Source organism: Eulemur rufifrons, chromosome 3 (genome assembly GCF_041146395.1).
Source record: "Eulemur rufifrons isolate Redbay chromosome 3, OSU_ERuf_1, whole genome shotgun sequence".
NCBI lineage: Eukaryota > Metazoa > Chordata > Mammalia > Primates > Lemuridae > Eulemur > Eulemur rufifrons.
This window is the reverse complement of record NC_090985.1, coordinates 53,856,454-53,884,450: the sequence shown is the minus strand read 5'-3', so window position 1 is coordinate 53,884,450 and position 27,997 is coordinate 53,856,454. Positions and strand designations below refer to the sequence as shown.

At 35.5% G+C, this 27,997-nt stretch overlaps 1 protein-coding gene across 2 annotated transcripts in view; it reads right to left on the bottom strand.

The window, feature by feature from the left end:
* Positions 1-1,316: 1,316 nt before the first annotated feature.
* Positions 1,317-27,997, bottom strand: part of ANGPT1 (angiopoietin 1) — a 240,105-nt gene continuing 213,424 nt past the window's right edge. For both annotated transcript variants that reach the window (XM_069466099.1, XM_069466100.1), the window contains exons 8-9: positions 13,500-13,630; positions 1,317-1,500 (exon numbers count right to left, since the gene is read on the bottom strand). In XM_069466099.1, the coding sequence (XP_069322200.1) occupies positions 1,340-1,500; positions 13,500-13,630 (292 nt within the window). In that variant the 3' untranslated portion in view covers positions 1,317-1,339. The remainder of the gene's footprint in view (positions 1,501-13,499; positions 13,631-27,997) is intronic.

Here is a 27,997-nt window from a genome sequence, read left to right as displayed (position 1 = left end):
ACACATTTGTATACACATGCAAGAAGATACTGTAAAATGAACTGCTCCAGTTTACTTGGTTTTATTCCAACTTAATACACTCCACAATACTGCTTTCCCATATAATATCAAAGGAAATATTGAATGCATGTAGATTATTTTAAGAACTTGATATATTTCACATTCTTTATATTTTATGCAGGTTATAAATATATTTGTATATCAGTCAGTCAGTTTTTAGTGTAATGAAAACCATAATATGGGGGGGTGTAATTTTTCACCTCGTATGTCCTTATTTGATAACGTCCACTTTTTTCTGAAAGACATGTCAAAAAGTTAAAGAGTAATGGAGTTGGTTTCTATCTCACACTGTTATTCTCCATGCTCTACAATTCATTATGGCTTACAAAAATGGAATTTACATTTGAAGATGGGTAAATTGAAATCAACTATTAAGTATGATATTGGAATTAGATTTTTGAAATCCATTAACATTTAATCAACTCAAAGGGCAATTCTGTTTTTCTTGAATTTTTATCACAATTGTGCAACAGTATAAAATTATTTGTTTGTAGGTTTGCATAGATATAACACCTTTCCAGGCAAGCTTACACGTGGCTTACACCTGTAATTCTAGCACTCTGGGAGGCTGAGGCAGAAGAATCGCTTGAGCTCAGGAGTTCAAGACCAGCCTGAGCAAGAGTGAGAGCCCGTCTCTACTAAACACAGAAAAATTAGCTGGGTGTTGTGACACGCACCTGTCGTCCCAGCTACGGGGGAGGCTGAGGCAGGAGGATCGCTTGAGCCCAGGAATTGGAGGTTGCAATAAGCTATGATGATGCCACTGCACTCTAGCTGGGCAACAGAGCGAGACTCTGTCCCAAAACAAACAAAACAAAAAATATAACACCTTTCACTGGTGTAATACATCTTTTTCAAAGGATTCTGGCAAGCCTGTTTCTATTCTTCATGTATATTTGTTTTTTTTTGTTGTTGTTAATTCCTTTTTTCTGTTTTATATGAAATAAACCATATTTATCATATGGCTACCATAGTTCCAAAATAAAATCCAGTAGTAGTTTGAAGTACAGCAAGCTGAGCAGTTTCTTCCCTTTTTAAAGCATGACAGTGGCAATCTTTATAGTCAAGTCATATGAATACAGTGACCCCAAGTAGACTTTTTTGTGAACTCAAAAGGCTCCAAATCCACAGTCAAGAACCTTGGTGACTTCACATAACTACCACTTGTTGCTGGAAGGGAAACGATATTGTTTGCTTCAGAAGTTTTCAAGCAGTTTCTCCTCTCGTAGCTTCTCCAGATTTCTTTGTTGTTTTTATAGTTGCTTCTGACATTGTGCTTTCAAAAATCCAAAGGTCGAATCATCATAGTTGTAGAACGTAAGGAGTAACTGGGGCCTTTAAAGTAGTGCCACTTTATCCCATTAAGTTTTCCATGGTTTTGTCCCGCAGTATAGAACATTCCATTTAGATTGGAGGGGCCACAAGCATCAAACCACCAGCCTGGAAAATTAGTTAATAATGAAAGACAGGAGGAGAGAAGAAACAATTATAAGTAAATTGAACAGTTGGAAATTAATGGCATCAACTGCTGGGCCACTTGTTCATACTTGTTGTGATTATTTGCAAATAGGAGGCATTCAGTAAGTATCTTCCCAGGAGTGGAATTGTTTTAAATGACTTTTGATTTAGGATTTTTATGAACAATCAGAGGAAGGGATGCTCTCCTAAAAACCAGCTTTCAGTGTGACTCCACTAGAACTCACTTCTTATTGTACTAATGGGAAGTCTCCGGGCTTCAAGATGCAATCTAAATCATGTATCTTTGGCCTGGATTTACATGTAGGACAAGTTAAATGGAGATACTCATAAGAGACATTCCACCTTAAGACTATTATGGGAATAGAACAATTAATTATTAGTGAAGAAATTCAGAAGCTTAGACAACCAACTGACATCGAAATAGAAAGATGTTATCCATCTACTTAATAATTTTGTCAAGAATTGGCCCTAAGCTGCTTATAAAATTACTTGGATATCGTGCAATGGCTGTGATGCTCAAATTGAATTTTAATTAACATGCCCCCTCTGTAGTTTATTAACAACATGGGAGTGTTCATCAATAACAGCTATATAGTTCATAAATAGCAATATTTTGTCTGTGCTTGTTTTAAGTGCTTTCCAAACTTAGCGAAAAGGAAAACAACTTGATGAGTAACATGGAAATCCTGTGCTTGCAAAGCTCTCTGTAAGGATAACAGGATAACTTAGTTTTTTTTTTTTTTTTTTTTTAATGAATTAAGTACTTAGATTTTCAGATAAAACATAGTACTTTTCCCCATCTCCTGAAGTAACACTACTGAAATCTTTAGGGAGAGATTTATGCCAGAGACATTCTGGCATATTTTTATTTGGATACAGTTGACCTCTCTTTGATTACAGACTTATACCTAAGGGACTAATAGCTAAAGAAAGAGAAAGCTGTACAGCTGATGTTTAACTGTAACATGAGCACCATCTTGCAGAAACTTTAGAAAAAGTAAAATGAAGGAAAGCTAATTCTCATTTTTCAATTTTGGAAGATGAATACAGCTGGGTTGTGTTTATAAAGTCACACTAGAGGCATAACAAGCTGCATTAATCACACGTTCATACTGAGGAACTGTAAGGTATGTCATGATGAATTTGGAAAGACACTATATTCTGTGCTGTTTTACCAACTGTATGCAAACAACATAAATGTTAATGCAGTCAAAACATGAGGGACAAGAACGCTCTTGTTTGGAAAAGAAGGAGGGACTATAAAATTCCACCTTTTTTCCTGAAGATTAATTCCTCTAATATTTGCTCAGTACAGCTAGTAAAAATATGCTATTTATATTACAAAATGCATTCTAATACTAGGGATTCATTTACCCAGAAGACTCTCTCTAAAGGACTAAAATGAAGCTCTAAAATGAAATTCAACCTGATTGTTTCCATGTTTTAACTTTCCTCCTCCTTTTCTGTGACCTCAAGGCACTCTTCCGTCATATTAATGAACCTTTCATGGTCTTTCAAATATCCACCACGGTCTCTGAAGCAAACACATTTACTCTAATTGTTGAGACTGATGACAACTCATAGAACAATCTTCCAAGCTGCATTAGGGTACTCATAGTAAAAATGGTGTTTTCTGTCTATTTCGTTTATAGAAAGTCACAAGAGTCCTGGGGGAGTTGGAAAGACAAGCATCTGTTGCAATAACAGCCTGGCAGTAAAGGGCACAGGCTAAAGGATAGTTCATTGGGAAACTCTGGGCCAGCTTAGCAAAGAGACAACAAACAGGAGGAGACTGAGAGAATCAGATAAATTGATCTGGTGATTTTTCACTAATGAGTAAAGTGGAGCAGTGTTTGTGATAAGGAGAATGGCATTTGGAGACATTGAGAGAAGGCCAGCATGGCTGGCTCACAGTCAACAAGAGGGACAGTCACCTGAAGCTAAGAGGGTCTGAAGACAAAATCACCCAGTCTTTGTTTGTTATCCTAAGAGCAATGGAAAGCCACACTTTATATACTGGCCCATCTCTAGTATACTTAATACTGCACTTAACCAAAGTTTCTTTAAAAAATGTTTGGTGAGTGGCTTATTGACTGACTCTGACTGGTTCTCCTTGTGAATTTTCTGTTGTCTGAAGCTGTTTAGTTTCCTAAACAGCTGTATTTGATAGACACCCAATACATTACACCCATACTTATTGGATTCTTTTTTTTCTTTCTTTATTCATTCAATACGTAGTTATTGTGGAGTGTTGCTCCACAGTGCTCGACAAGACAGATGTGGTTCCTGCCCTCAAGGAACTTACTTGTAATGTGAGAAGCAGACAAAGTAATGTAAGCAAGTAAATAAAATAACTACAAATCACGACTAGAAAGTGCCATGAAAAAATAATTGGGAGGTATGAAGGAGAAGAGCTCAACTTTTCACATGCATGGAAGAAACTGCTGTTTAATGAGATCCGAAGGAGGGGAGGGAGGCAGCCATGTGAAGACAACTCTTCTAAGCAGAGTACAGCACATGCAAATGCCAGGGGGAAAAAGACAGCCTGGTGTGTTTAGGGACTGAAGGGACATCAGTGTAGCCTGTGCACAGTGAACAAGGTGAGACTTGCAGGAAGTAAAGGTGAAGAAAGAGGCAGTCTTGGTGGAAAGTTGAACAATGTTTGTGGAAAAGTTTATAGTTGAGCCAGCCAGTATGTCCATCATCAGGTGAACAAGTAAAACATTCTCTAGGAATGGGAACCAATATTTAACCAGGGGAACCAGATCTGCCAGGTTAAATGTTTAATAAAACACTATTTAGAGACCCCATTCTATATGATCTGCCAGAGCCATTCCGAGCTTATGTGGCAGCATGATGAAGATGAGAAAATTGAGTCTAGAATCAATTCCACAATTTAACCATGGACAGACCTAGGGGACAGCGTTGACCTGACTTGAAAATGTGCACAGTTTTGTGAAGGAGAGAGACAAACTGTTAAAAAAATGAGATGATGGCCATTAGACAAAGGGATGAGGAAAATCTTATGGCAATACAGAGGCAGAAGGTCCTAACTGCCTGGGAGACCAGAAGGCTCATTCATTTAATAGCTGAGCGGGGTCCTGAAGGATGGGTTTGCGTTCACTGGACAGAGAGAGCTTCTAAATGCAGCCTGTACTCTGGAAGAACACGAGAGAGTGTTTGCCAGCAGCTTGGCTTGGCTGGAGTGCCAGTGGGTAAGAGGTTTGAGAATACAGGGCTAGAAAAATAAACACGAGGGAGAACATAGAGGTTTTTACTATCCTTTTAGAAATTTTCTTCTGGGCAATGGGGAGCCTGGAGAGCACTAGAGACAATTTAGAAGACCCAGACTTTGATGCTGACTTCATCAATTAATAACCAAGAGAACCTAGGCAATAATACCAATATTTTATATTCATTGAATAGTTATTATGAAGATACTCACATGCATTCTCTCATTTTATCCCTCAGGCAGCCTTATGTGCTGTGGCAAGTATCACAATAAAGACACCCAATGCTCGCACAGTTTAAGGAACTTTTTCAAGGTCACTTTCATAATACCTGGATTATAATGGCTGCTCAACCATTTTCATAGCACAGTTTTAAGGATCAAATAAGGTGATGCTCTATTAGTGCCTGTAAAATCCTATGTAAGTATTTGGTGTAAGCTATCTAGGAAATGGGGCAGAAAGTTTAGGGCAATAACAAAAGAGATCTTGTGGAACATCATAATAGTAATTAAATAATGAAGACAAAGTCATCAGTTCCAACAGATTTTCTTATTTTCTTGGTAGGGTTTATTAGAGAAATATAAAGATAATTTGCACCCAAATGAGTACAGTTGTACATTAACACATTATAGAAACATGGCATGTAAGTACTGAACACGGGATTTTTTTTCAAGGTTTTGTTTTTATTTCATGAGGAATCAAAGAGGCTGAAGTGTTCAATTAACTCTTCCTCTTAAAACTAGCAGGCCGTGGTTTATCAGAGAGCGACCAATAATGAAGATGATGAATCAACATGGCAGAAAGTGAAATAGAAGAGCAATTATTTCTCATGGCCATTTCAGTTTTATTATAACATAGTCTGAACTTCAAGGTAGCAGAAATAGTTATTTCTGTGCAGGCAAGTATCCTCTATTTTCTCTGACACATGCATTAAAACAAACCAGACAAACTGAAGAATTTTTGCATATCAAACATTTCAAATGTTGTGCCCACTTTCTACCTTTCGTTAAAAAAAATTAAGCATGATCATATATTTTAAACATAAATCCTGAAAAGATGTGGCTTCAAGGATATTTCTATAAAGCAGGCAGAAGTATAGCACACTCCTGGTTACTCATATGTACTCCTTAGTATTCCCAAGTAGTCACATGTACTCATAGGTATTTGGTACAAATGTAAGTTTGCATGGGGTGGAAGATGTCCTAAGTGAATAGAACCCAGGAGTATGCTTGGGTTTGCAACACCAAAGAGCTGAATTATATATTCTCTGTAATCCTGGGGAAATAGTAACTTTGTATGTGCCTGAGAATAACAAACGAGAAAGTTGCAAAAGAAGTTAATCTAGAAAAGGCACTTTAAGCCTAAAAGAACTCAAGTGATGCAAGTAAAGGATGGAAGAAAGAAGCTCCCTTCTGCTATTGGGACAACTGATAAAATGTCTCAAATGTTTTCAGGTTGGCAACAACTGAGATGTACTTTGCTAAGCATTTTTCTTCATAACCTGTAACCTCATGTATATTTTAATAAGAAATCTGAGACGCATGTTTCTAATTCATTTACACTTAACTCATTAAAATTTAGCTTTGTAATAACTATCCCAGGCCTTTAAAAATCATTTGAGTCTTTTATCTCTGAAGCAGAAAATTCACATTTTATCACTAATAAATGAAACATTGCCCAGAAAATAGGAACTTGATTCTAAACTTTGTACTCAGGAAGTTCAAATTTATTTGAAAGTCCGAAAACCTAACTCTCAAATTCTCCTGATCCTAAACAAAATCTCTCTCAACACTTCTTTTCTAAGGTAAAAAGTACAGCAAAATGAAAACGTATATCTGTTTTTGTGGATTTCTTTCATTCATTTCCAGTGCATGCATTCTAATCAGCAATATGCAAAAGAATTTGCACAGAAACTAAGATTTTAGTTTTCCATCAAGAAGGATGAGGTTAAACTGAATTGATTAGTGTCATCATTATCAGTGGGATCACAAGGAAAAAAAATCACTTGATGAGTTTATGTGCACAGTTGGCCCTACCCATGGCTAGCCTCAATTAGCAGTTGCATGAATTTGTGTGCAGGAGGCAAAGGCCCTTTCTAGAAGTCTGTGTTCCTTCTGTCATCTCATACTATATCTCCTTCAGGCCAAGGATTTGTTTTTTATTTTCTTTTTTCCTTTCTCTTCTTTTCGTTCCATAGATGAAAAGTTGTTTATCCTGGCTAGTAACATTGAATTCGTTTAGAACTTCTAGGTATTCTCTTCCTGTCTCTCCCTTCCCTTGGACTTCGTTTCACATTTAATCATATTTAAGTGAGGAAGTGCTTGTGAAATTATGCTGCAAGCACTATCATTCTCTTTGAATGTCATTCCTTTAATGAGGCAGTAGAAGGCAGAGATAGGCCGAATGCCTCTGGAGGTTGAGTACCTGCATTCAATTCTACTTCTGACATGAATTCTGTGACTTTGGCAAATTATCTAACTTTTCTATATCTCAGTTCTTGCCAAAAGTATTAGTGTAGTCTCTATTTCAAAGGATTTTTGGAAGCTTCATCTAAGTTATTAAATATAAATCATTTAGGATAATGCAAAAATGTTAGTAAGAGCTCAATAAATATTTGCTATATTATTGTTAGAGTATCATACAAACAAAACTAATTGGTTATTTTTCATGTGCTTTCAATTATTAATCCTTGGTTGTAGTCTTGTGCTATGGGCGTATCAGCTCTAAGTCACCTTATTCCAAACATATGAAAGACATTTTCTGATATTCTTTGCTCTTTTTCCAACATATGAAACTTTTCTCTAGAAAACAGGAATATAATCCTAAACTTTGCATTTAGGAAGCTCATATTTATTTGGAAGTCAGAAACTTAGCAGTCAAATTTTTACAATTCTGGAGTTTAGTCTTTTGGGGTTTACTTATTCTTAAAAGTTAGACCCTGTCTTAGTCTGTTTGGTGTTGCTATAAAGGAATACCTGAGGCTTGATAATTTAGAAAGAAAAGAGGTTTATTCATCTCATGGTTCTGCTGACTGGAAGATTCAAGACTGGGCATCTGATGAGGGCCTCAGGCTGCTTCCACTCGCCGGAGAAGGCAAAGGGGGACTGGCATGTGCACAGGTCACACGGCGAGAAAGGAAGCAAGAAAGTGTGAGAGAGGAGGTGACACGCTCTTTGTAACAGCCAGCTCTCTTAGGAACTACCAGAGTGACAACTAGTGGTGGCCCTGCCAAGGGAGGGCATTAATCTATTGGTGAGGGTCCACACCCATGACCCAAACACTTTGCATTAGGCCCCACCTCCAACACTGGGGTCAAATTTCCACATGAGATTTGGAGGAAATCAGCATCCAAACTGTAGCAGTCTCAATCCTTGATATTCATTCCTTTGTTCCATGTTTGTGCATCCAAATGAATATTTATATTTACATATTTTAAATCTTAGTTCATCCAAGAGTCTTTCATACTCACATTATTTTTATGTCTTCTCACCAGGATCATTTGTAATTTTGCAATGTCCTTGCAGAGTTTCTGATAAAATATTCATTCATTTAGCCAATATTTACAGAGCATATATCATGTGCCACCCACAGTGCCAGGCACTGGGGATACGGTGGTGGACAGCAGAAAATCCCTGCATTCAAGGAACTTGCATAGATGTGGAATAGACTTACATATTATGTACTAAATATAGAAATTGGGTTGAAATAAAAACAATACAATGAAGATTTCTGTAGTCAAACTTAAATTATTCATATGGACCTTTTCTCTCAACTTTTTTTTTTACCTTGAAACCTAAGGAATGGCAGTTATCTGATAATGTTTAGCATATCCTTCCTGGGTTATTAAAAATGCTAAGCTAATTATATTTTTCCCCAAATCTTGTCACTTCGGTGTCATTCACCAATTAAAAGAGCTGCTAGGGTCTTCCATTTTCTTTGTCTTCTTCAAGATTATAGAGCAGGCCAAGCAAGCATTTGTCAAATCTCTGCTGTTTGCATCTGGTAAGTTCTAGGGTGTACTAAGAAATTTATGTGTACGGCTTTATCCTCTCTTTAAGGACTGAACTGAGAATTATCCTTTGTTAGCTTTAGAAAGTCTCCTCTGTCAGCTGACATGGTTTATGCGTGGGAAAAGAGATTGGAGTTTCTACCGCAACAGATTCTTTCTGCAGAAGGTTAGGTCACATTTTTACATAGCTTTTATTATTATGTACTAAATATGGAAATTGCATTGAAAGAAAAGTAAAGTAAGGAATGTAAAACAATGACATGCTTGTTTGTTGTTTGTTGTTAGCAATCTTTAATGATTGTAGTTCACAAGAGACTTTAGAAATAATTATTTCTTTATTTATAATTTTAACAATTGTAGTTAAATAACTGTAGCTTAAACAGACTTTTAGAAATACTTATTTTGAATATTCCTAATCTAAAGCCAAAGGTCATGTTTTAGTTGAATGTAAGTTTGCTTGGAATATGACAATCTAGTAATAAAAGATCTTATTTTCTTAATTTTGGAGCCAGAGGGCCTTTTTACGTATTTATTTTTATATATTTATTTTATACACAATAAATCTATAAAAAAGTATACACTGAATAAGATTACATTTTCATTTTATTACTGTTAAACAATAGATAAAACTACTTAAGTTTTAAGTTTTTAATGAAACTTACTCTCTTCTTTGGGCTCAGGATGCACAATAGGAGTTCTCTTGAGGACTAAGAGAATACTTCCTATAGTCACCTCTTAAATTTATCCCTCCCACTTCAGAAATATACAGATTTGCAGAAATATCCTACATAAAGGGGGAAACCTGAGGAGAAAACTTATACATTTTCCTAAGGTCTATTACACAGCACAAATATTTCTGGCTTATAAATTTCCATTGACAAATCATCTCTATTAATGGTTAATTAAGGAGTCATTTCCATAGAAAATGTGGGTGGCGATTTTGCCCTTGAAATGTATTCTCTAATCTGTTAAGAAATGTGTAATGAAAAATAAAAATTATTCAATATGAAAGCTGGATGGAAGAATTGTGGGCTTTTTGGCAAGGTAGGAATAAGTATGCATATTTCCAGGAAAGAGTACGTAAAATATTGTGTTATCTATTTTTATTAATGCAAATGATGCTTCTCTGCCTACTATGTCTCCTATGTCACCTTTCAACTCAACAATGTACTAGAAATGACCACTTATGCATCGAAAAATGATATCACTTGTTTTCCCCTAGTAGCAGCAGTAATGAGTACATGGGATAACAGAATCACAGAACCATAAGAAAACTTGAGAGACTATTTTTACTAGATCCACAGGTACGGGAAAGTATATAATTAAACTCTTTCATATAAATACTGCTTTATGATTTTCTGTGAGATGTCCATACTAGAAATGCACAATCTCCTTGACAATTCATTTCTAGTCTTTGATCTTTGGGCACTCCATCTAAAGTCACTTCCCCCTTCCTCCAATAACTCTATCACATGTAATATTTTGTCCACAAATTTGTTATGGTTTGAAATTTTGTTATTTATTGTTTACATTTTTGTTGACAATCTTCCTCAATACATGCAAGCTCTAGTCTGTCTTCCTTTATACTGGTAATAGTAGCTGGCCTCTTTTAAAGATACTCATTAAAAATACATTAAATTGACAGAAGAAAGCTAAGAAGTTAGGAAATTAGGAAAGAAGGAACAAAGATCAAAATGTTCCACCTTGTGTCTAGCTGAAATATCTTCTGCTTTCAATTAAGCCTATCTTGCACTGTTCAGTCTTTGACAGATAAGGATAACAATGATACCACATTCTCCAACTAAAATCCCTCCACGTACTTGAAGAAAATTATCTAGGACAGTTAGTGGGCAATAAATCTTACTTTAGCCTTACTTCTACCTTACTTCCTTTTAGAAGAAACAAAGGAAAAATATATAAATAAATAAGATAAAACAAAGCTTTAATCGATAATGACAAAGAACTATGAGTTATTAGTTTCAAAGAGTATGAAATCTCATTGCTTAAAAGAGACTAAATAGGAAACAAGCTCAAATACAAATTAAAAAAAGGAAAAGGACAAATTATAAGATGAAGCAACTGGTTCTAAGGGAAAATTTGACAGAGGATAAACAGTGGTGGTGGGGAGTAGCTAAATAGGACCTAAGTCCCAGGCAATACTCCAGTTACCTGGATTGTCACTGACATTCATCTTTATGTTCTCCAGTTCTTAGCTATCTAAATTCCACATTTTAGCTTTGTAGAGTGAATAGCTTTGCAAGACCTGGATTCTTTCAAAAGGATATTTGATAGGATAATGGCATTTATTACAAAAACACATTTACTTAGACTATTCCAGCCCAAGCAATAAGTGGAAATTTTCTCTCCCTAACACATGTGTATGTTGGTGAGTAAGAAGTGGGTCCAAGAATGATTATGGATGAAAGAACATGACAAAGTTCAATCATTTAAAGCAGAAATAAAATCATAAATCTGAGCAATGAACTTTTCTCATCGACAACCAAAATGTGCATTCTCCTCTTTGCTTTACTCCGTATTTTCATTTATTATGACGGGAACATGAACATATTGGAATGATCTTCTAAGGACACATTTGAAAGATTTTACTATTGGTTTTTCAAGCATTATATTTATTTGGTAAGAAAAATTATTTGTAAAAATAGACAGGAAGAAAATGAAACATATTTCAATATTAAAATGGGAAGAAAACTAGAAAATTGAAGTTCCTTTGTTTATTTATAAAGTTGCTGACAATTTCATTTATGGAATCTGGGAGGTAATGAAAAGAAAAAATTTCTTTCAGGAAAAAGTTCAAGGTCTACCTTGCATGTCTCATTTTTTAAACATCCTAGATTTGTAGCAACTATTTTTTTGGAATGAGGAGTCATAAAATACATATAGGAGACTTTAAAATATTTGATGACATTAAACATGATGCCAAAACAACGTGTTCAAAGCTTAAGGAAAAGAGTATGATAGAGGCAGAATCATAACAGGTTGGTTTTGATAATACTGGGGCTGTCTCACATTGAAAAGCTGTCAGTATGGGTGGAGTGGCTGGGGAGTCCATGTGCTGTGACTTGGCCGTCGTGGTAGCAGAGGGGTAGTTGGGGATGAAGAGGAAGATGGAAAGATTTCTCTAAAACCTTCCCTGCATACTTTCATATGTTCTATTAATTGATGAGAAAAATCTCAACCTAATCATTCATTTCATTGGCTTTAAAATTTGAAAGTGATTTCAAGGGCTACAAGGTAGTTATTGATTCATTCATTCATGTGTCATATTTTCTATTGAATTCCTTTGTGTCACAATCCACTGTGCCAGATGTTGAGGATAAAATGGTGAACATTAGCTGACTTTCATTTTCCTTATGTACAAAGTAGAGATACGAGTTTCTCTCCTCGCTATTTTACAGAGTTGGTCTGTTGTTTAAGTAAGATTGTACAACATGTGTAGTAACATACAATAATGATAGCGATACAGTGTTTTGGAATGGAAAATATTAGATTCGAACAGTTTTTTCCTTACTGGTATGAAAATGTGTTTTGTTATAGAATAACACAGAAAGAATATCAGTACAGTTAAAGGTGGGAGTGATTGCTATTACATTAAGAGAGGGAAACACTAAAATTGTGAAAGGAGAAACACTGAAAAAGAGATCTCCCTTATAATTTTGTTTGGTTCCAACTCCTTTTCTGCCAGAGCCTATAACATTCTTGAGCTACATAATTTGTTATTGGGTTTTAGCTTAGTGTTTCTTCCTAAATTTCAGTCAGTCATGTATTAATTTCACAGATTTTGCCATATTCATTTATAACTTTTATTAATATTTAACTAATATTTTTCTTTAAATCAATGATTTTTTAAAGTACAAAATATTGTGAATGCATTTTAAAATGCAAAGTTTGTATCATTCCTTTAAAGAGGAAACCAGTACCACTTGCTATAATAGAAGGTAGATATAAAACTCATAACCTTAAAACAAAATAACATTATTTAATTCTAGGTACATGCCATTACCTAACCAAGGCTCTGAGCCTAAGGACAAGGGTCTGCTCTTTCTTTGGTGAAAAGGGTGATTAGTAAGTACTGAAGAAGTGTTACAGATATACTAGGACCAAAGTGATATTTTCTCTTGTGCATAATCAGAAGGGTGGAAAAATATTGAACAGGCGCAAAAAGGTTTAACTTTCTTACTCTACGATACAATATTATTTAATGGTATCGCCTATACTAGCTAAAATATCTCACAAAGGTCAATACCAGATAATGCAAAACCCTGGTATAGTTTTTCTGAATTGTATAACTTTAGGTTTAACCACACCTCTTTATAAATTATAAATAAACTCTACTACAGAGTTGCAAAGCATTTTGTAAGAAGTGATTGCTCTATATGCTCAATTCCCAAATTATTGTTCATTGCACTAAGGGTATATTCATGATTATTTAGAAGATAGAACAACTAGTTCTACAAGAGACTAAAAAATTTATTCAGAACCAAGCTTAGCACACTACCACTATAGGTGCTGAGGAAGGAGGCAAATGTCTAAATATGCCAGCAATGTCATGTATAAGAACACAGGAGAAGGTAGAACAGAAGAAAATGATCCTAGGGACTTGCTCTTCAGTTTCCTGACCAGAAGATCATACCCCTTCTCACAGAGAAGAAACCTCAAGCTTCGTACCAATGAAACACAGAGTATGGCCCCACAGGACTTACCTCCTGTGAGCATGAGGGCACATTTGCACATACAGTTGTCATTATCAGCATCTTTAGTGCTGAAATCAGCACCATGTAAGATCAGGCTGCTCTGTTTTCCTGCTGTCCCAGTGTGACCCTTTAAATACAACCTGAAGTTAAAAAAAAGAAAGAGAGATATAAACCATTTAACAGAATAACAGAACCCAGAAGACCAACTTGTTGAATGTTTGCCTTTTTCATCATTTTCTCTCTTCTTTGAACTCAGCCCTTCCAACAAGCCACTATAAGACCCAAGCTATCTGAAGCGAAAAACAAAAGAAAGAAAAGAAACAAAGAATGAAAGAGAAAGAGAGAAAGAAAAAAAGGAAGTAAGAAAAAAGAAGAAAAGAGAAAAGAAGAAAGAAAAGAAAGAAAAGCAGGAAAGAAAGATTCCAAATTCCAAATTGGTAAAGTTCTCTATGGCCTGTGTGCTTGGTGTTTATTTTACTATGCATATTCAAACTCATATGGTTTTCTGATAATGCAGAATCCAGAAAAAGAACATTGGTTTATTTTATGATTACAGGTATTAATCTCTAAACAAAAATCCCGTTTAGAGTGCCAATGCAGCATGTCATTCCATTAATATCTAACACTGCAGATGTGCTAAATTTATTTTAATAGCAATAAAAGTAATAAATTTCATTCATTGAAGACTTACTCTGTGCTAAGCACTCTACTAAATGATTTTCCAGCTGTTATTTAATTGAATTTTTGCATTAAATCTGTGATAACCCCATTTTGCATACAAAGGTTTAGAGAAGCTACATAAGCTGGAATTTAGTTGTATTTGATTTGAAAAACCCACGCTTTTACACAATTCACAATCACAAAGATGTGGAATCAATCTAAGTGCCCATCAATTAATGAGTGGATTAAGAAAACGTGATGTGTATATATATATATATATATATATACACACACATATATATACACACACACACATGCACATACACATACACACACACACACACACACACTATGTAGTACTACTCAGCTGTAAAAAGGAATGAAATAATGTCTTTTTCAGCAACTTGGATGGAATTGGAGACAATTATCCTAAGTGAAGTACCTCAGGAATGGAAAAACAAACACCACATTTACTCTCTAATAATTGGGAGTTACTTGATGGGCACATATGGGCACAAAGAGATATAAAGGTCATAGGAAATCATGAAGAAAGGAGGGGAAGAAAGGGAGGGGTAAAAACCTACCTATTGGGTACAATGAACACTATTCAGGTGATGGGTTTAAGCCCTGACTTAAGCATTATAAAAGATATTCATGTAACAAAAATATTTTTACTCCTTTATATTTTGAAATAGTAAAAATCCCAAGCATTTAATTATTATGCATTCCCTGTACAAATGTTTGCTGAGCACAAACTATAATAAATCAGACATTGTTCTACCATTTAAGATATATCACCAAACAAAACAGACAAAAATCCATGCCTTTGAGGGGCTTATATTTAAGCAGTATCCCTAAAATTAAGTTTTAGATCCCACCTGTTTAATCTCAATTATTGCAGTATTCAAAGAACCTATCTTACTCTCTAGAAACATTTCTTATATAAAATTTGCATTAACCTAGATCAGTGGCCCTCCAATGGTTGTTATGTGTAATAAATCATCTGATTTTTTGTGAAAAAGATCTATTCACTAGGCCCAGGAGTGTTTGTTTTCAACTAGAATCTCAGATTACTCTTTGCAGACTGTTCAAGGAGAACATTTTGAAGAATAATGTCCTAGAATCAAAAAGCTAGTGGACACATCACAATAGTTGCTGAATGTAGCACCCTGGCTGATGTCTGCTCATTTCCTATCAATCGTACATGCCACTTTCACATCTTTCTGGGTAGAGTAGTACTTTGAACAAATGCAAACTTGCTCAGGTCCTTCATTGGCTCTCCAGGGCTCAGAATAGCTAACCTAAAGTTATCGGTATTGATAGCTCAACACTTAAGGTTTCTCTGGTCAACACTCTATCCCCTCTCTCTAACTCTACTTAACACTGCTCCTCTGTACCAACACAATGGTATTACCAGAATCATCTAGCAATATTCCCTTCGAATCCATATAGGTCACCACTTCTGTGCCTGGGTCTTATTTATGAATCCTATCCACCCACAGTATAATTAATGGGTGATTGATATCTCTGTATAAGTGAGACATTTCTAGGACCTATGCTAGCTCTGAGTAAAATATTACATTATTATCAAACTGGAATAACAAAGATCAATTAGTATTTCGAGGTATATATTTACCTTTTGTTTGTACCTAGGCATATGTATGTCCCATTATTATTTTGTGGTATTCGATATTATTTTAGCAAAGGACAATACTATTGCATGTGTGTGCAAGATATTTTTCAAATATTCTGCAGAGAGTTTTGAGCCAGAGCAAAGCATACAATTAAACCCCAGTCAGGTTTTATTGACTTCAATGATTAATGCAATGTCTAGTTAACAGTAGTCCAAATAACTTTCTAATGCTGAGTTATCACATACAAGCTTGTATTTTAAAACTTTTAAGAGGCAGGCTGAAAGTCACTGGTGATGCAAAATTGTAGAATGTTTTTAAGTGACAATTCACATTTGAGGCTGCAGCCAGCCCAAGTGGAGGAGGGTAGGTAATAGATCATGAAAGGGAGTTCTGGGGCATGTTACCTGGATGAACTCACAACCTTCCAGATCTGGTCTGAAGTTTTGATTTGATCACTTTTTGGGAGGTCCTCAGCCTCTCAGAGACAGATGCACACTCGCAAAACAGAGACTTTTGTCAGGTCTCCATTAACAGTCAAAGTAGGAGCATTGTGGGGAACCCAGTCTCATGATCGCCTTAGAATTTCACGCAGAAAGCCAAACTGTAATCAGAAAGTCGCTTGTTTGGAAATTATGTAGCTGTGACTCTGCTAGCCTGAACTCTCCTGCTCCACTGGGACTGGGTGAGTTTATCCCACAGGGGCCTTGAATGAGTAATGACAATTCCAACTCTGATCTTTGCCTTCTCTATGATTTGTAACAGTCTTCCTTCTTTCTTTTTTCTTTTTTTTTGTTAATTAAAAAAAAAATTTTTTTTGTTTCAGCATATTACCAGGGTACAAATGTTTAGGTTACATATATTGCCTTTGCCCCACCGGAGTCAGAGCTTCAAGCTCTTCCTTCTTTCTTATGGTAAGTCAGTACCATTTTCCCTGCAGTAGTCCAATAGAGATAGACTTTCTAGGTTACAATGATTTTCTATAGTTTCTTTTTCAGGTAATTCAACACAAATATTTAGTTGATTTTAAGTGAGTGATTGTTATGTGCTGGATACATAGTTTATACTTTTATCCTTTTACATGAGGGTTACAGTCTAAGTCTTATAATTTATAAGTGTTTCTTTATGTAACCAAGGCAATACAAATGCACAATTATAAATCTGAGAAATAAGGAAAAGTAAAAAGAAAATAAAAATCAACCCAAATCTCACTCTTTGCCAAGAATAGTTATTCTTGCCATATTACATAATTTTAGTCTTTTCCTTATTTTCCCCCTCCAAATATAAAATATTATTTATTTTTAAGTGCACATGTGTCTGAACACATTTTTACATTTTTAATTGATACGAATACAGCTTTTGCCCATGTCCCATCTCATCTCTCTCTTTAGAGGTACCCTTGAAAAACAATTTCTCCTCATGTATAAATACAAATAGAAATAGAATTATAATGTACATGTTTCTTTACAAGATGATTTTCAAATATAATTTTATGACCACTTTTCCATGCCATTACATATTCTTCTCCAACATCATTTGGAAGCTAATGTATGAACATATTATCGATTGTCACAAGTTTAAGGGTGTCTTTATGTATCTCTAAATATGTATGGAGGTGTGTATGTTAAGGTTAGAATGAAGTCTGAAACATTTTTTCCTGACCTTCCCTTATACAAAACTTATCAATGCTATATATTAGGCTCTCTAAGTAAAGAGACATTTTTCTAGATCTATTTAAGACTTGGAGGTCATTCTTCTAGTCTTGGATTAGTGCAATAAAGTCTTACAACTAGTCTCATTGCCTTGAGTTTCTTTCCTTCTTCCTTTTCTCTTTAAGATCCATGTTCCATGTGGCTCATTCAAAAACATGCATTCATCATTCCTCTACCCTAGTTGCAATCCTTCAGTTATTTCCCAAAGAATAACGTCCAAATTCCGTACTGTGGTTTACAAGGCCTTTGAAGTCTAGTCCTTGTCTATTGTCTTCTTTCCCCCACACCAGCCCCACCCTCACCCCTTCCATCCCTTGTTATTTTCCGCACACGCACGTTAGTGCTCCAGCCTTACCCAATCACTTGCCCCCGCATAGCAACACAGTCTCGCATTTCTCAATACATTTGCATGTGTTGGGCCTTCGTCCCAGAAAACCCTCTCCAGCTTTGAATAGCTGCTGAACTCCTATCCATTCTTCTAAATTTGTTTCAGGTACAAAGTACATCAAAGCAGTATATTTATGATGTTACTGACTGGCTATATTTTAATTGTCTTTTTACTTAGCTGTCTCTCATAATAAATGGTGAGCTCCTTGAGGCACAGACTGTGTTTTACTCATCTTTGAATCACGAGAATCTAGAATTGTCTATGAGATACAGAAAGACCTCAATGTTCATTGAATAAATGGATGATGGGTGTCCTAAATAATTAATTTTTGTTAGGTTCAAGGTAGCAAGTAAAAGTAAATTCAAATATAAATAACTCTAATAACCAAATATAACTGGACCACATTTTCAGAGGAATATCTTTTGCATCTCATTTATCTAGGTACTCAAGATACCTAGCTAGGTACTCACTTTCTTGCTCATCCAACTCAAATAATTAAGAGTGTGTGTGTGTGTGTGTGTGTGTGTATACACTCTCCTATACCTTCTTGATCTTTCCAGTTCTATTTTTGTTCTTATTTTCTCAGAGACTCCAGAATATGAAAACATGTTCAAAGTATTAGGCAGATAGAGTAAAGGAAGAAAGGCTATGTCTTAATACCTATTATTTCTTCCATTTTATTGAATGATTTATTTGCATTGTGTGCATAGCCAACTGTTATCAGAAAACAAACTGAAAAGGAAAACATGCTCTAGGTAAATCTTTCAGTTAAAATTACTTTGAAAAAAATGAAATAATCTAGTGAGATGTGAAAATATTTCCTTAAGGTTCTGCCCAGATTAGGAATCATTAAAACACAAAGAAGTGGAGAAAAGTCCCAAAATGTGCAATGTAAACAGTGGCACATATTGGTTGGAATGATTTAAAAGTATAAGGGACCAATATTTTGAGGAATAATGTATTTTATTTTTTGCTGTACAAGAATGAGTGGACCTTGTACTTTGCATACAATGGCATTCATCTCCACCCCCCCCATGCCTAATATCCTTAGGCTGTCACAGAGGAGTGGCTTATGCTCTTCCGAGGAAGGGACACTCCCTTGGACAGTCATTCCCTTGCACTGGGAGATGGAGATGGAATTTCATAAAAATGATTTTCTTCACAAAACTATTTTAAGAGATTTGCAAATGAGAACAGCCGTGCTTCTGTGGAACCCCACAGGGAGTCTGGGAAGGACGGTGTCGTAAAGGATAGGTCCTCTTCATACCCAGAGGGCTCACTCTTTCGCAGCAGCTATTTACCTAGCACACAGTCCCAATCATTGACCCAGTGCCAACAGCCAGATCTCGTTATTTGATACAGGTAAACTAAGAGCTGGTCATTCATTAACACCAAACATTTTGTAATTAGATAATAAAGGTTATCTGAATTAGGCTCAAATAAAACATTTAGATGATTCCTTTTAATAGTGGTTCTGGCTAATTTCTAATGTCCTTATGTATAATTAACTAGGCATGGCTTTCTCTATGCAGCTAATTATTTGTTCCAAATAGACTTTCACTTTACCAATAAAAGTCAACATACAGAGGGTCAAAGTTGGCTTTGCATCTTACTACAGTGAAAAGGATCTTGAAGTGTGACTCATTAGAGAGAATACTTCCCCCAGAATAACACCATGGGAGTCCTGGACATTTGTTTCTTGTGTTCAGCTAATACAGATGTGGCCTGCATGAAGAATGATATGTTAGGAGATAAAAACAAAACATTCTTCTGAAACAAAACATTTGGCTCAGGGACAGAAATAAAGAAACTGTGAAAATCAAAATAAAACAAAAGTAAGAAAAACTACAAAGAATACAATTTGATGTGACAAAAGGCAGCCTCAAAGTTGAAGCAAGGTATTTATCCTCTTCAATGTATTTTTTAAATTAAAAAAATTTATGAGTGTCTTTGGGCCAGTGACTATAAAGAATGTCAGCATTTTGATTTTTTCAATTAGTATCTTATGGGGAAATGAAACAGATGGATAGCCATTGAAATTAGTCATGATTCTCTAGTCATCTTTGATGAAAATATAGTTACTCTTTTTCTTTCAAGTTTAGAAATTTTAATAACTAGAAAGGCTAAATCATCATATTTCTTTATGAATGTAGGACAATAATGAGTTCTATTGTGGAAGAATAGGCTTCAAAATATCCCTATGTATCATACGAGGAATTCTATAGCTTTTTTTTCTTTAAAATAAGCAGGCCGATCTCACGAATCCAGTTTCTTACTAATTTTGTCTACTTAAGAGACTGCCACTCTCTTTTCATCTTCATATCTTTGCATCTTCACTGTCCTCAGAGGGGCAAGAGTCTCTTTCATGATCCACGGCAGTGGGAGTTGCATGTATGACAAATTGAAGTTTGGCCTTGACTCTTTTAAACAGTAGACAGACTCTCAGATAGCTGAACTTTAAGGAGTTAGGTACTGACAAGCTGAGCAGATTTTTATTTTGTCTCTGAGTTCTCTCCCCACCACCATATGGTACTAGTTTGTCTTTCTCACAATTACTAAGAAAATGCAAAATGACCTTCACGGTTTTCTTTCAGAGCCTGGTAGCAATGACTCAATCTGACAGAGTTTCCCAACATGGCTGTGACTCCTGGTTGCTGCTCCAGGCCTGTCTCCACCCTCCTCAGTCCCACCCCTGCCCTATTGAAAAGGCTAGGGGGCATCATTAGCAAAGAGGGATGTCAGAACATGTCAGTTGGCCTGACTTTTTCACATCTTGGGGGATATATTCTGTTACTGAATTGTCCACAAGTGAACAGAATCATTTACTTATTTGCAAAAGCTTGTCAATGAATATGTGATACAATGATAGGAAAATATACCAAGTAAAGTCAGCGCACCTATAAAAAAGTGAGTGAATATATATACAGGACAGTTGTATGAGAATGATCTACATTAGCAAATATAAATCTGTAAGTAAAAAGAAAAGTTCAAAAGAAATTTCAAAAGAAAAGAGAATGTAAGTAGGGAGATTAAAAGAACTGGTAATGTACAGTTTGGCTAATCAAGAACTAAGGATATGATAAAGATTTATAGTATTTAAAAAAACCCACACACTTATAAAGATCAAGCAGGTATAGGTTGTTTGGTACAAAATAAGTATAAATAAATAATTAACAACAAAGTCATTAACCAAAACTCTTCCCTTTTCTTCCCCCCACCCCAAGGTAAATAAATAATTAAGCCATTAGCTTATGAAGGGTAAGATGGTGTCATGTACCCTGTGTCTGGGGAGACAGTATAACATAACAGAGATTTTGAGCTCAACTGCCTGGGTTTGCAATCTAGTTCTTATCCTTTCTTCAGTTGCCTCATCTGTAAAATGCCTTTAATAATAGTAATGTCCTTCTAATATTGTTGTGGAGACTGAATGAGGTAATACATATACAACTCTTAAAAAGACTGCTGCATGTAGAGTCAACAACAACAACAACAATTAACAAAAAAATCAAACACAAAATCAAACTTCCCTAATTATTAACAGTAAAATGCACAGCTCAGTAAATATGAAGTATATGAATGACTAAGTCTAGATTAAATAAGCATAAACATTTACGACCTTCATAGACATATATGAGTGCACTGAGAGTGGTAAAAACAATACAATAGAAACGGCTAATGAAGACACGCACATGGAAAATAAGCTGGAGAAACTGAAGATGAAAAGGACCAATTTTCTCAAACTCATCAGCTCCCATATCCTTTGAAAGTTTTTTCTTATTTTATATAGAGCAAGCAGAATACTAAGTAAAGAACAAGAAATAGAAGAGTCACTCAGCTGACTGACTACCTAGCTTAAGGTCTACGTTATTTTGAATCCAGATGGTCCGAATAGGGATCCTTTAATTCAAACATTTATCTTTAATAAATTAAAATTCTGATCTTTTGAGAATCTTGTTTTTCTTGCCCTATAATAGGGTGTTTTATTGGCTGAATTGAGCATGTTTGTTGATTTTTTTCTTTTTTTACTTATAATTGATACTGGGGAAAAAAATCGTGGAAAGATCACCCATGCCAACCTATCCTTTAACTATATGTCCACTTCCTGAAAGCTTCATCTCATTAAATCGTTCTTAATTAGTGTCGTTTGTTTTCAGAGAGAACTGGATCATTGGGAAGTCACTAGAATTTGCGCACATTACCCTAAGCATTATGCTAAGAAGGAGAACATTATCGTATTTGTTTCATAAGCCTCAGATATCCTGAGGTAGTTATGCTATTTATCTTCGAATATGTGTAGTGGAAGATAAACAAGTGTAAAAAAAAAGTTTGAGATAGTGATGGTCCTGAGAATCTGTGCTGTGATTAAGAAGGACACATTTCCAGAGTTATAGAAAACTTCAGCCCAAATAATGGGAAGTTTCAGAAAATCCAGTTTTACTTATTCTCTGATTCTATTATGATTGTTTTAGATAGTAGCTTTCATTATACCTGTACAAATTGTACACTGATTTTTATCTGTTTTGTTAGTATATATGTTAATGCATATTAAAACATTAAACATTATACTTGCAAACACTAATATGATGTATAACTTAGATAAAATCAGTATATCAAACTCCCAGGTCTTCTCAAGCTCTCAACACTAGGAACACTGATGCCAGTGACTCTTGTTTCAAAATTCCAGTAAAATATAATTCTCAGTGTTTCTCAGTAACAGACATGAAGCTTACATATGTTTAAAACTCATGATAAATCTTTCTCCAAAGAAAATAGCAAAGCCACATACTGTTATCACTCAGTGCCTTTACACAGTACTGAGAAAATATACTCTGTTCTGTACATTAAACACTATATACATGTATATTCATGAGATCTGTGATAATGAAATTATATTTTCCAAGGTTCAGAAATACTTGCTGTAGTGATTCCCTGTTTTTAGTTCAAAATAAAATAAATAGTTCTTCCAGTATTCCTCCCCTTTTCTAAGAATACATCAAAAATTTGAGTGCCAAAATGAATTACATGGCACTAAGACCCTTAAAATATAAACAGTAAAAAATATAAACAGTCCCTTAAACATATTTCAATTCCCCTGGGGTCAAGTGTGACCGATAGAGCCAGCTCCCAGTGAGTGGCTCACTGGCTGGACCTTCTGCTGGTGCCTAAAAGACCAGGCCAGCGGCCATCTCAGAGAGTTTATGGGTTTTGCTTTCTGACCAAAAATTAAGTCAGGACATTGTAAAATTTGTGATCAACATTGGTAATTTTTTAGTATAAACAAGTTCAAGGGAGGTAGGTTTGTTCTCATTTTTATTTCTGTTTAAAGAGCAGCAAGATACTTTCCAGCATCCCCTAAGGGAAGACAGAGAGAAAGAGAGAGAGCAAAGGGTGAATAAAAGGGTGAATAGAATGTTGAAAACCATTGAGAGGCATTGTCTGAGGTTTCTTGCAGGAGGAAATACTTTCTCTTGTTGTACTTGGACATTATATTGCAATAAGTATGCAAATAAGCCTCCAGAATGCATAAGCAGATTCTTCTGTTGACCAAAATCATCAGTGTGCTTATTTCTCTCCACAATTAGTATAAGATAGAGTCCAAACTCCTTATCATGGATTATAGCCCTCTGTTATCTGTAGCACAATGAACTCCTACATACAAGACACTTCCTGTTCTCTAAATAAGGCAGGCTCTGTCCCAACTCTGTGTGCTTGTCCACATTGCTCCTTCTGGCTGGAATCTCAAGTCCTTCCTCCTTCTGCCATCATCCTCCGTACTTGCCTCAGAACACTTAGTCATTTCACAAATCACCAAGGATTTCCTCTATGAAGCCTTTCCCAGTCCCCTTCATTCTCCAATGTGACCAGTAGGGCACATCCTCAACCCCAGTAGAATTGACCACTTTTCTTTGGTGCCCAACAAGAGTCTAATCCCGTGTTCTTACCCAAGGACTGTGAGTGTGGAGTTGAATCACACATAAATATAAGCAAAATTTTGTGTTTCTTCTTTATTCCGAGGAAAAAGTCCATACCTCCATCATTTTTTAAAAAAGGTCCATGATTCCTTGATCCAAAAACAAAACAAAACAAAAAATACCAGTCTTGCTAAAACGTACTGCTGCTGAAACTTTTACGTCAACTATCCCATGTTTGCTTTCTTCTCCTAAACTGTTAGTCCCACAAGAGCAGCAAGTATGGTGTCTCCTTTCAGTGTCACAAAAGTGTTATTTCTGCATCAGCATCGCCTTGGTGTACTTCATGGGACTGAGACATCTAGGTTCCACTCCAGGATAAGAATCTCTGGATGTAAGACTCAGAAATCTATACTTTAAACATGGACTCTAGTTGACTATATGCACATTCAAGTTTGGAAACAACTGGCATAGTGCCAGGGAAGTAATAGTGACATGATAAATTTTTGGTGGTTGGCTGGATGAATAAACAAATGAATGCAGACTCTGATTTCAAAAGAACTATAATAACTTTTAGTTAAGAGAGTGATTTTAGCAAAGTTATATAGATGAAAGCAAAATTACATCAAGTTAAAAGGGAAATGAACAAGGTATGTTGTGGGTCAATGTTATTAATATTTTATTTTATTTGCTTGGCATCATGCAATATAGAAATTCTTGCATATTATTTACAGGTAAAGAAAAGAAACAGAAGAGCTTGGAGTTGAATGGATCAAAAAAGAAATCTCATCCAAACAACAATCCAAGAAACTAAAGGACGTCACACTTTACTAAAAATCTTACATGGAAACTGTCATATTCTCTCATTCTATACGATAAGCCTCTGAGGAAAGGAATTTTGACTTGTTGCCCTCTGAATTTCTGGCATCTAGATCAATAATTGCCATATACTAGTCAGCTGTGTTCGTTGAATACACAAAAAAATTTTTGTTGATATATCTTTCATACATTCATTAGGAAATGCTTTCTCTCCAGACACATGCCAAGCATTGTAAAGAGGGCCCTGCCTGCCTCGAGGTGACTCTAATAACAGGGAACAGCAATTGCAACCAGTGTGATGAAGACTCTGATAAAGACATGCACAGGGGAGGGGGCGTCCATAGAAGGGGGAAGAGTGTAGAGCCCACCTCGGAAGAAGAGCTCTACACACTGAGCTAAGACTTAAAAGGTAAAGAAAATCAAATCCAGCAAAGAGATGAAACTTGAAGGACAGGGGTTGAGTTCTGTGGAGTTTTGTCTCACGCATAGTATCTCGCACATTGTCGTCATTCATATTTTATGAACAGAGTGATGGAAAGGTTGAGTGAAAAAAATCGATGTGAGGAAGGCCATTTCAAAGGGGCTGTCCTCAGAGGCCAGCACTGGTTACCTGTCTTCTGCATGTCACTGGTGGTCAGGCCTTCTTTCGTTCTTGGCAGCACGATTGATCATTAGCCCCTTATACTCTAAGCTTAGCAATACCTCAGCACCTGTAGTTTCCTAACCAGACATGCTGAGTCTCACTTCTGAGCCCTCATATATGCTATTCCCTCTTTTACCCCACAACTCTAAACTATTCCCCAGCTAATTCCAACTTGCCATTTTTATGTCAAATTAGGCCACTTTTTGGAAGCCCTCACAACCTTCCGAAATTGGTCAGGGCTATTTATTCATACTACATTTGTCTTTATTTATAAACTGTGTTCACGGCATTGTAATTATTTGCCTGGCTGGCTGCTACCACCCACCCCACCTCTTATCCCCATCACACATGTAGGCACCCATCCTAGGACAGCACATAAAAAATACATAAAAATATTTCATTCATTGAAGATAGAGTTTTCATCTTTTTGATCTTAAACAGTAGTAAGGGGACCCAGAGCAGCAGATGACAAGACATCTCCTTAGACTATTTCCTAGAGGCAGAGCTAGCTGTTTCTAGCGACATTTGCCAACCTACAAGTTTCTAAGACAGCAGTTGCCTGAGTCCTAGCATTACTCATTCTGTGACAGGCACCCTCTGGGAACATTTAGACCTAACAGCACTGGGGCATTTGTTTTTGTCAGCTTAAAAAAATCGCAGACTCTAGAGACTACATTAATCTGCATTAAAGTCAAGAGATTTTCCTGACACTTAGAAGACCTGAAGAAGGTATAAAGTGACTCTGTAAGACTGTGGCTTTCCCATGCCTCTGAAGACCTAACGAAGCCTTTTTCCTCTTGAATATGTCATCTCAGTCAAGGAGTATAAAATATAAATTTTGATTATTAAAATGATTCCTCTTCTGTTTTCAGAAGGAACCACAATAAAAATCATACTCTAAAGAAAAGCAATACACCTCTTAAGTTGGAGAAATTATTTGAAAATACAATTATAACTACTTAAAACCTTGGGGTTGAAAACTTATGTTAGAAATTCAGGAGGGTAGAAACTGCCAGGAGATTCCCTATATATTTTTTCTACCTCACTCAGGCCAGAACTGTTATAAAAAATAACTTTCCTCTTAGTATTTCAACACATCTGCTACTGGTTCTAGCCAGGACCATGTAGCTCAGAGAATCAGAGAAATGAGAAACATTTCACTAAAAAAAGTGAAACAAGTTTTGCAATACATACAAAAATGCAGGGCTCCAGTTTATATGGGAGGCTCGAGAGAATTCTCTTCAATCTACACAAATTTGTTTTGTTTTTGTAATACTTACATGACAGGGGGATACTTTAATGATTAAAAAAAAAATTGGTCATGGAATTGGAAAGAATTTCAGCCTTACCTCCTCATTTTACTTTTGAGGATCTGAGACTTAGGAAAGTGAAGCAACTTGTCCAAGGTCATTCAGAAAAGTAACTGCAGATCCAAGTCTAGAGTGAAAAAATACATTCCCAATACAATGTTTTACGCATTATATCAAACTACATACCAGTGAAGAATGTGGCTAAAAATAAACTTTGTGCAAAAAGACATTTATTAGCCAAATTATTTTCTAGTTGTTTTTTTCACAATTTCAGTCCAAAATTCTATGCATCTCTTCATGTTGAATCTTTTCCAGAACAAGGCTCATGATAGCCATCAATTAATCAGTTCTAACCTGATGATGTCATTTATCCCTAATAATATGAAGACAATAAAATATGAATATCCACAAAATGTGCTTTATAAATATTATAGTAAGATTATTATTACAATATAATATGTGCTTTACAAATTTCATTTAGACTGAATACAAATTTTCTGTTGATTAAAAAAGAGGCTCATTATGCCATCTATGACAAAGGATTTACTAATTGAGTTAATACCATAAAAACATAACAAAGAAATTAACTTTAAGGAACAAACTGCTCCCAAGAGCTAAAAAAAAATCACATGTGAAATCACTTTTTAATGAAATATGGTCACTAATTTTCTAACATTAAGGCTGCAAATTTTTTATATAGTTTTCTTTCTATTTTTATACTTAAAAATAGCGTAACTAAATTCATTTCCAATTGGTAAATCTTACTTTTTTAGTTATAATAATATAATACAATGGTTTTTAAACTGTGCTATACTAATGGTTGAGAGATGAGCAAGGAGAGACAATAAACAATGTTCCCATAACCATTTCAAAATAAATCAGCTTTATATGTTTTATACCTTATGATCCTTTGTAAGAATTTTCTTAGAAATAGTGCACGTCCCATTGCAAAAACCAAAAACAAAACCTTAATAAGTGAATTAAACTTAGCTCAACCAATAACAGGAAAAATTGACCTTTTGTGCCTTTGGATGTGACAGAATAGGAAAGGCACAATATCATTTATAGAGTGTTCTTGTAAAAAAGATTTAATTCAATCAGGAATAAATAATCATATAAACCCAGAAAGAGACATTCTGAGAAAAACTGATCCGGAGTCTTCAAAGATATTAACAGCGGATAAGTGGTGGACTGTTCTAGGTAAGAGGTGACTAAAGAGACATGACTGCCAATGTAATGAGTGAACCTGGATTGGATCCTAAATCCAAATAAATAACTACCAATCAGCAAAGGACATTCTTGAGAAAATGGTGGGGATTTCCGTACAGAATATAAGAATTTTTTATTGACTTAATAATAAATTTCTTGGCTGTGATAAAAAATAAATTAAAAAATCTAAATATCTTTCATGTTGCATGGCATTCAAGTTTACCAA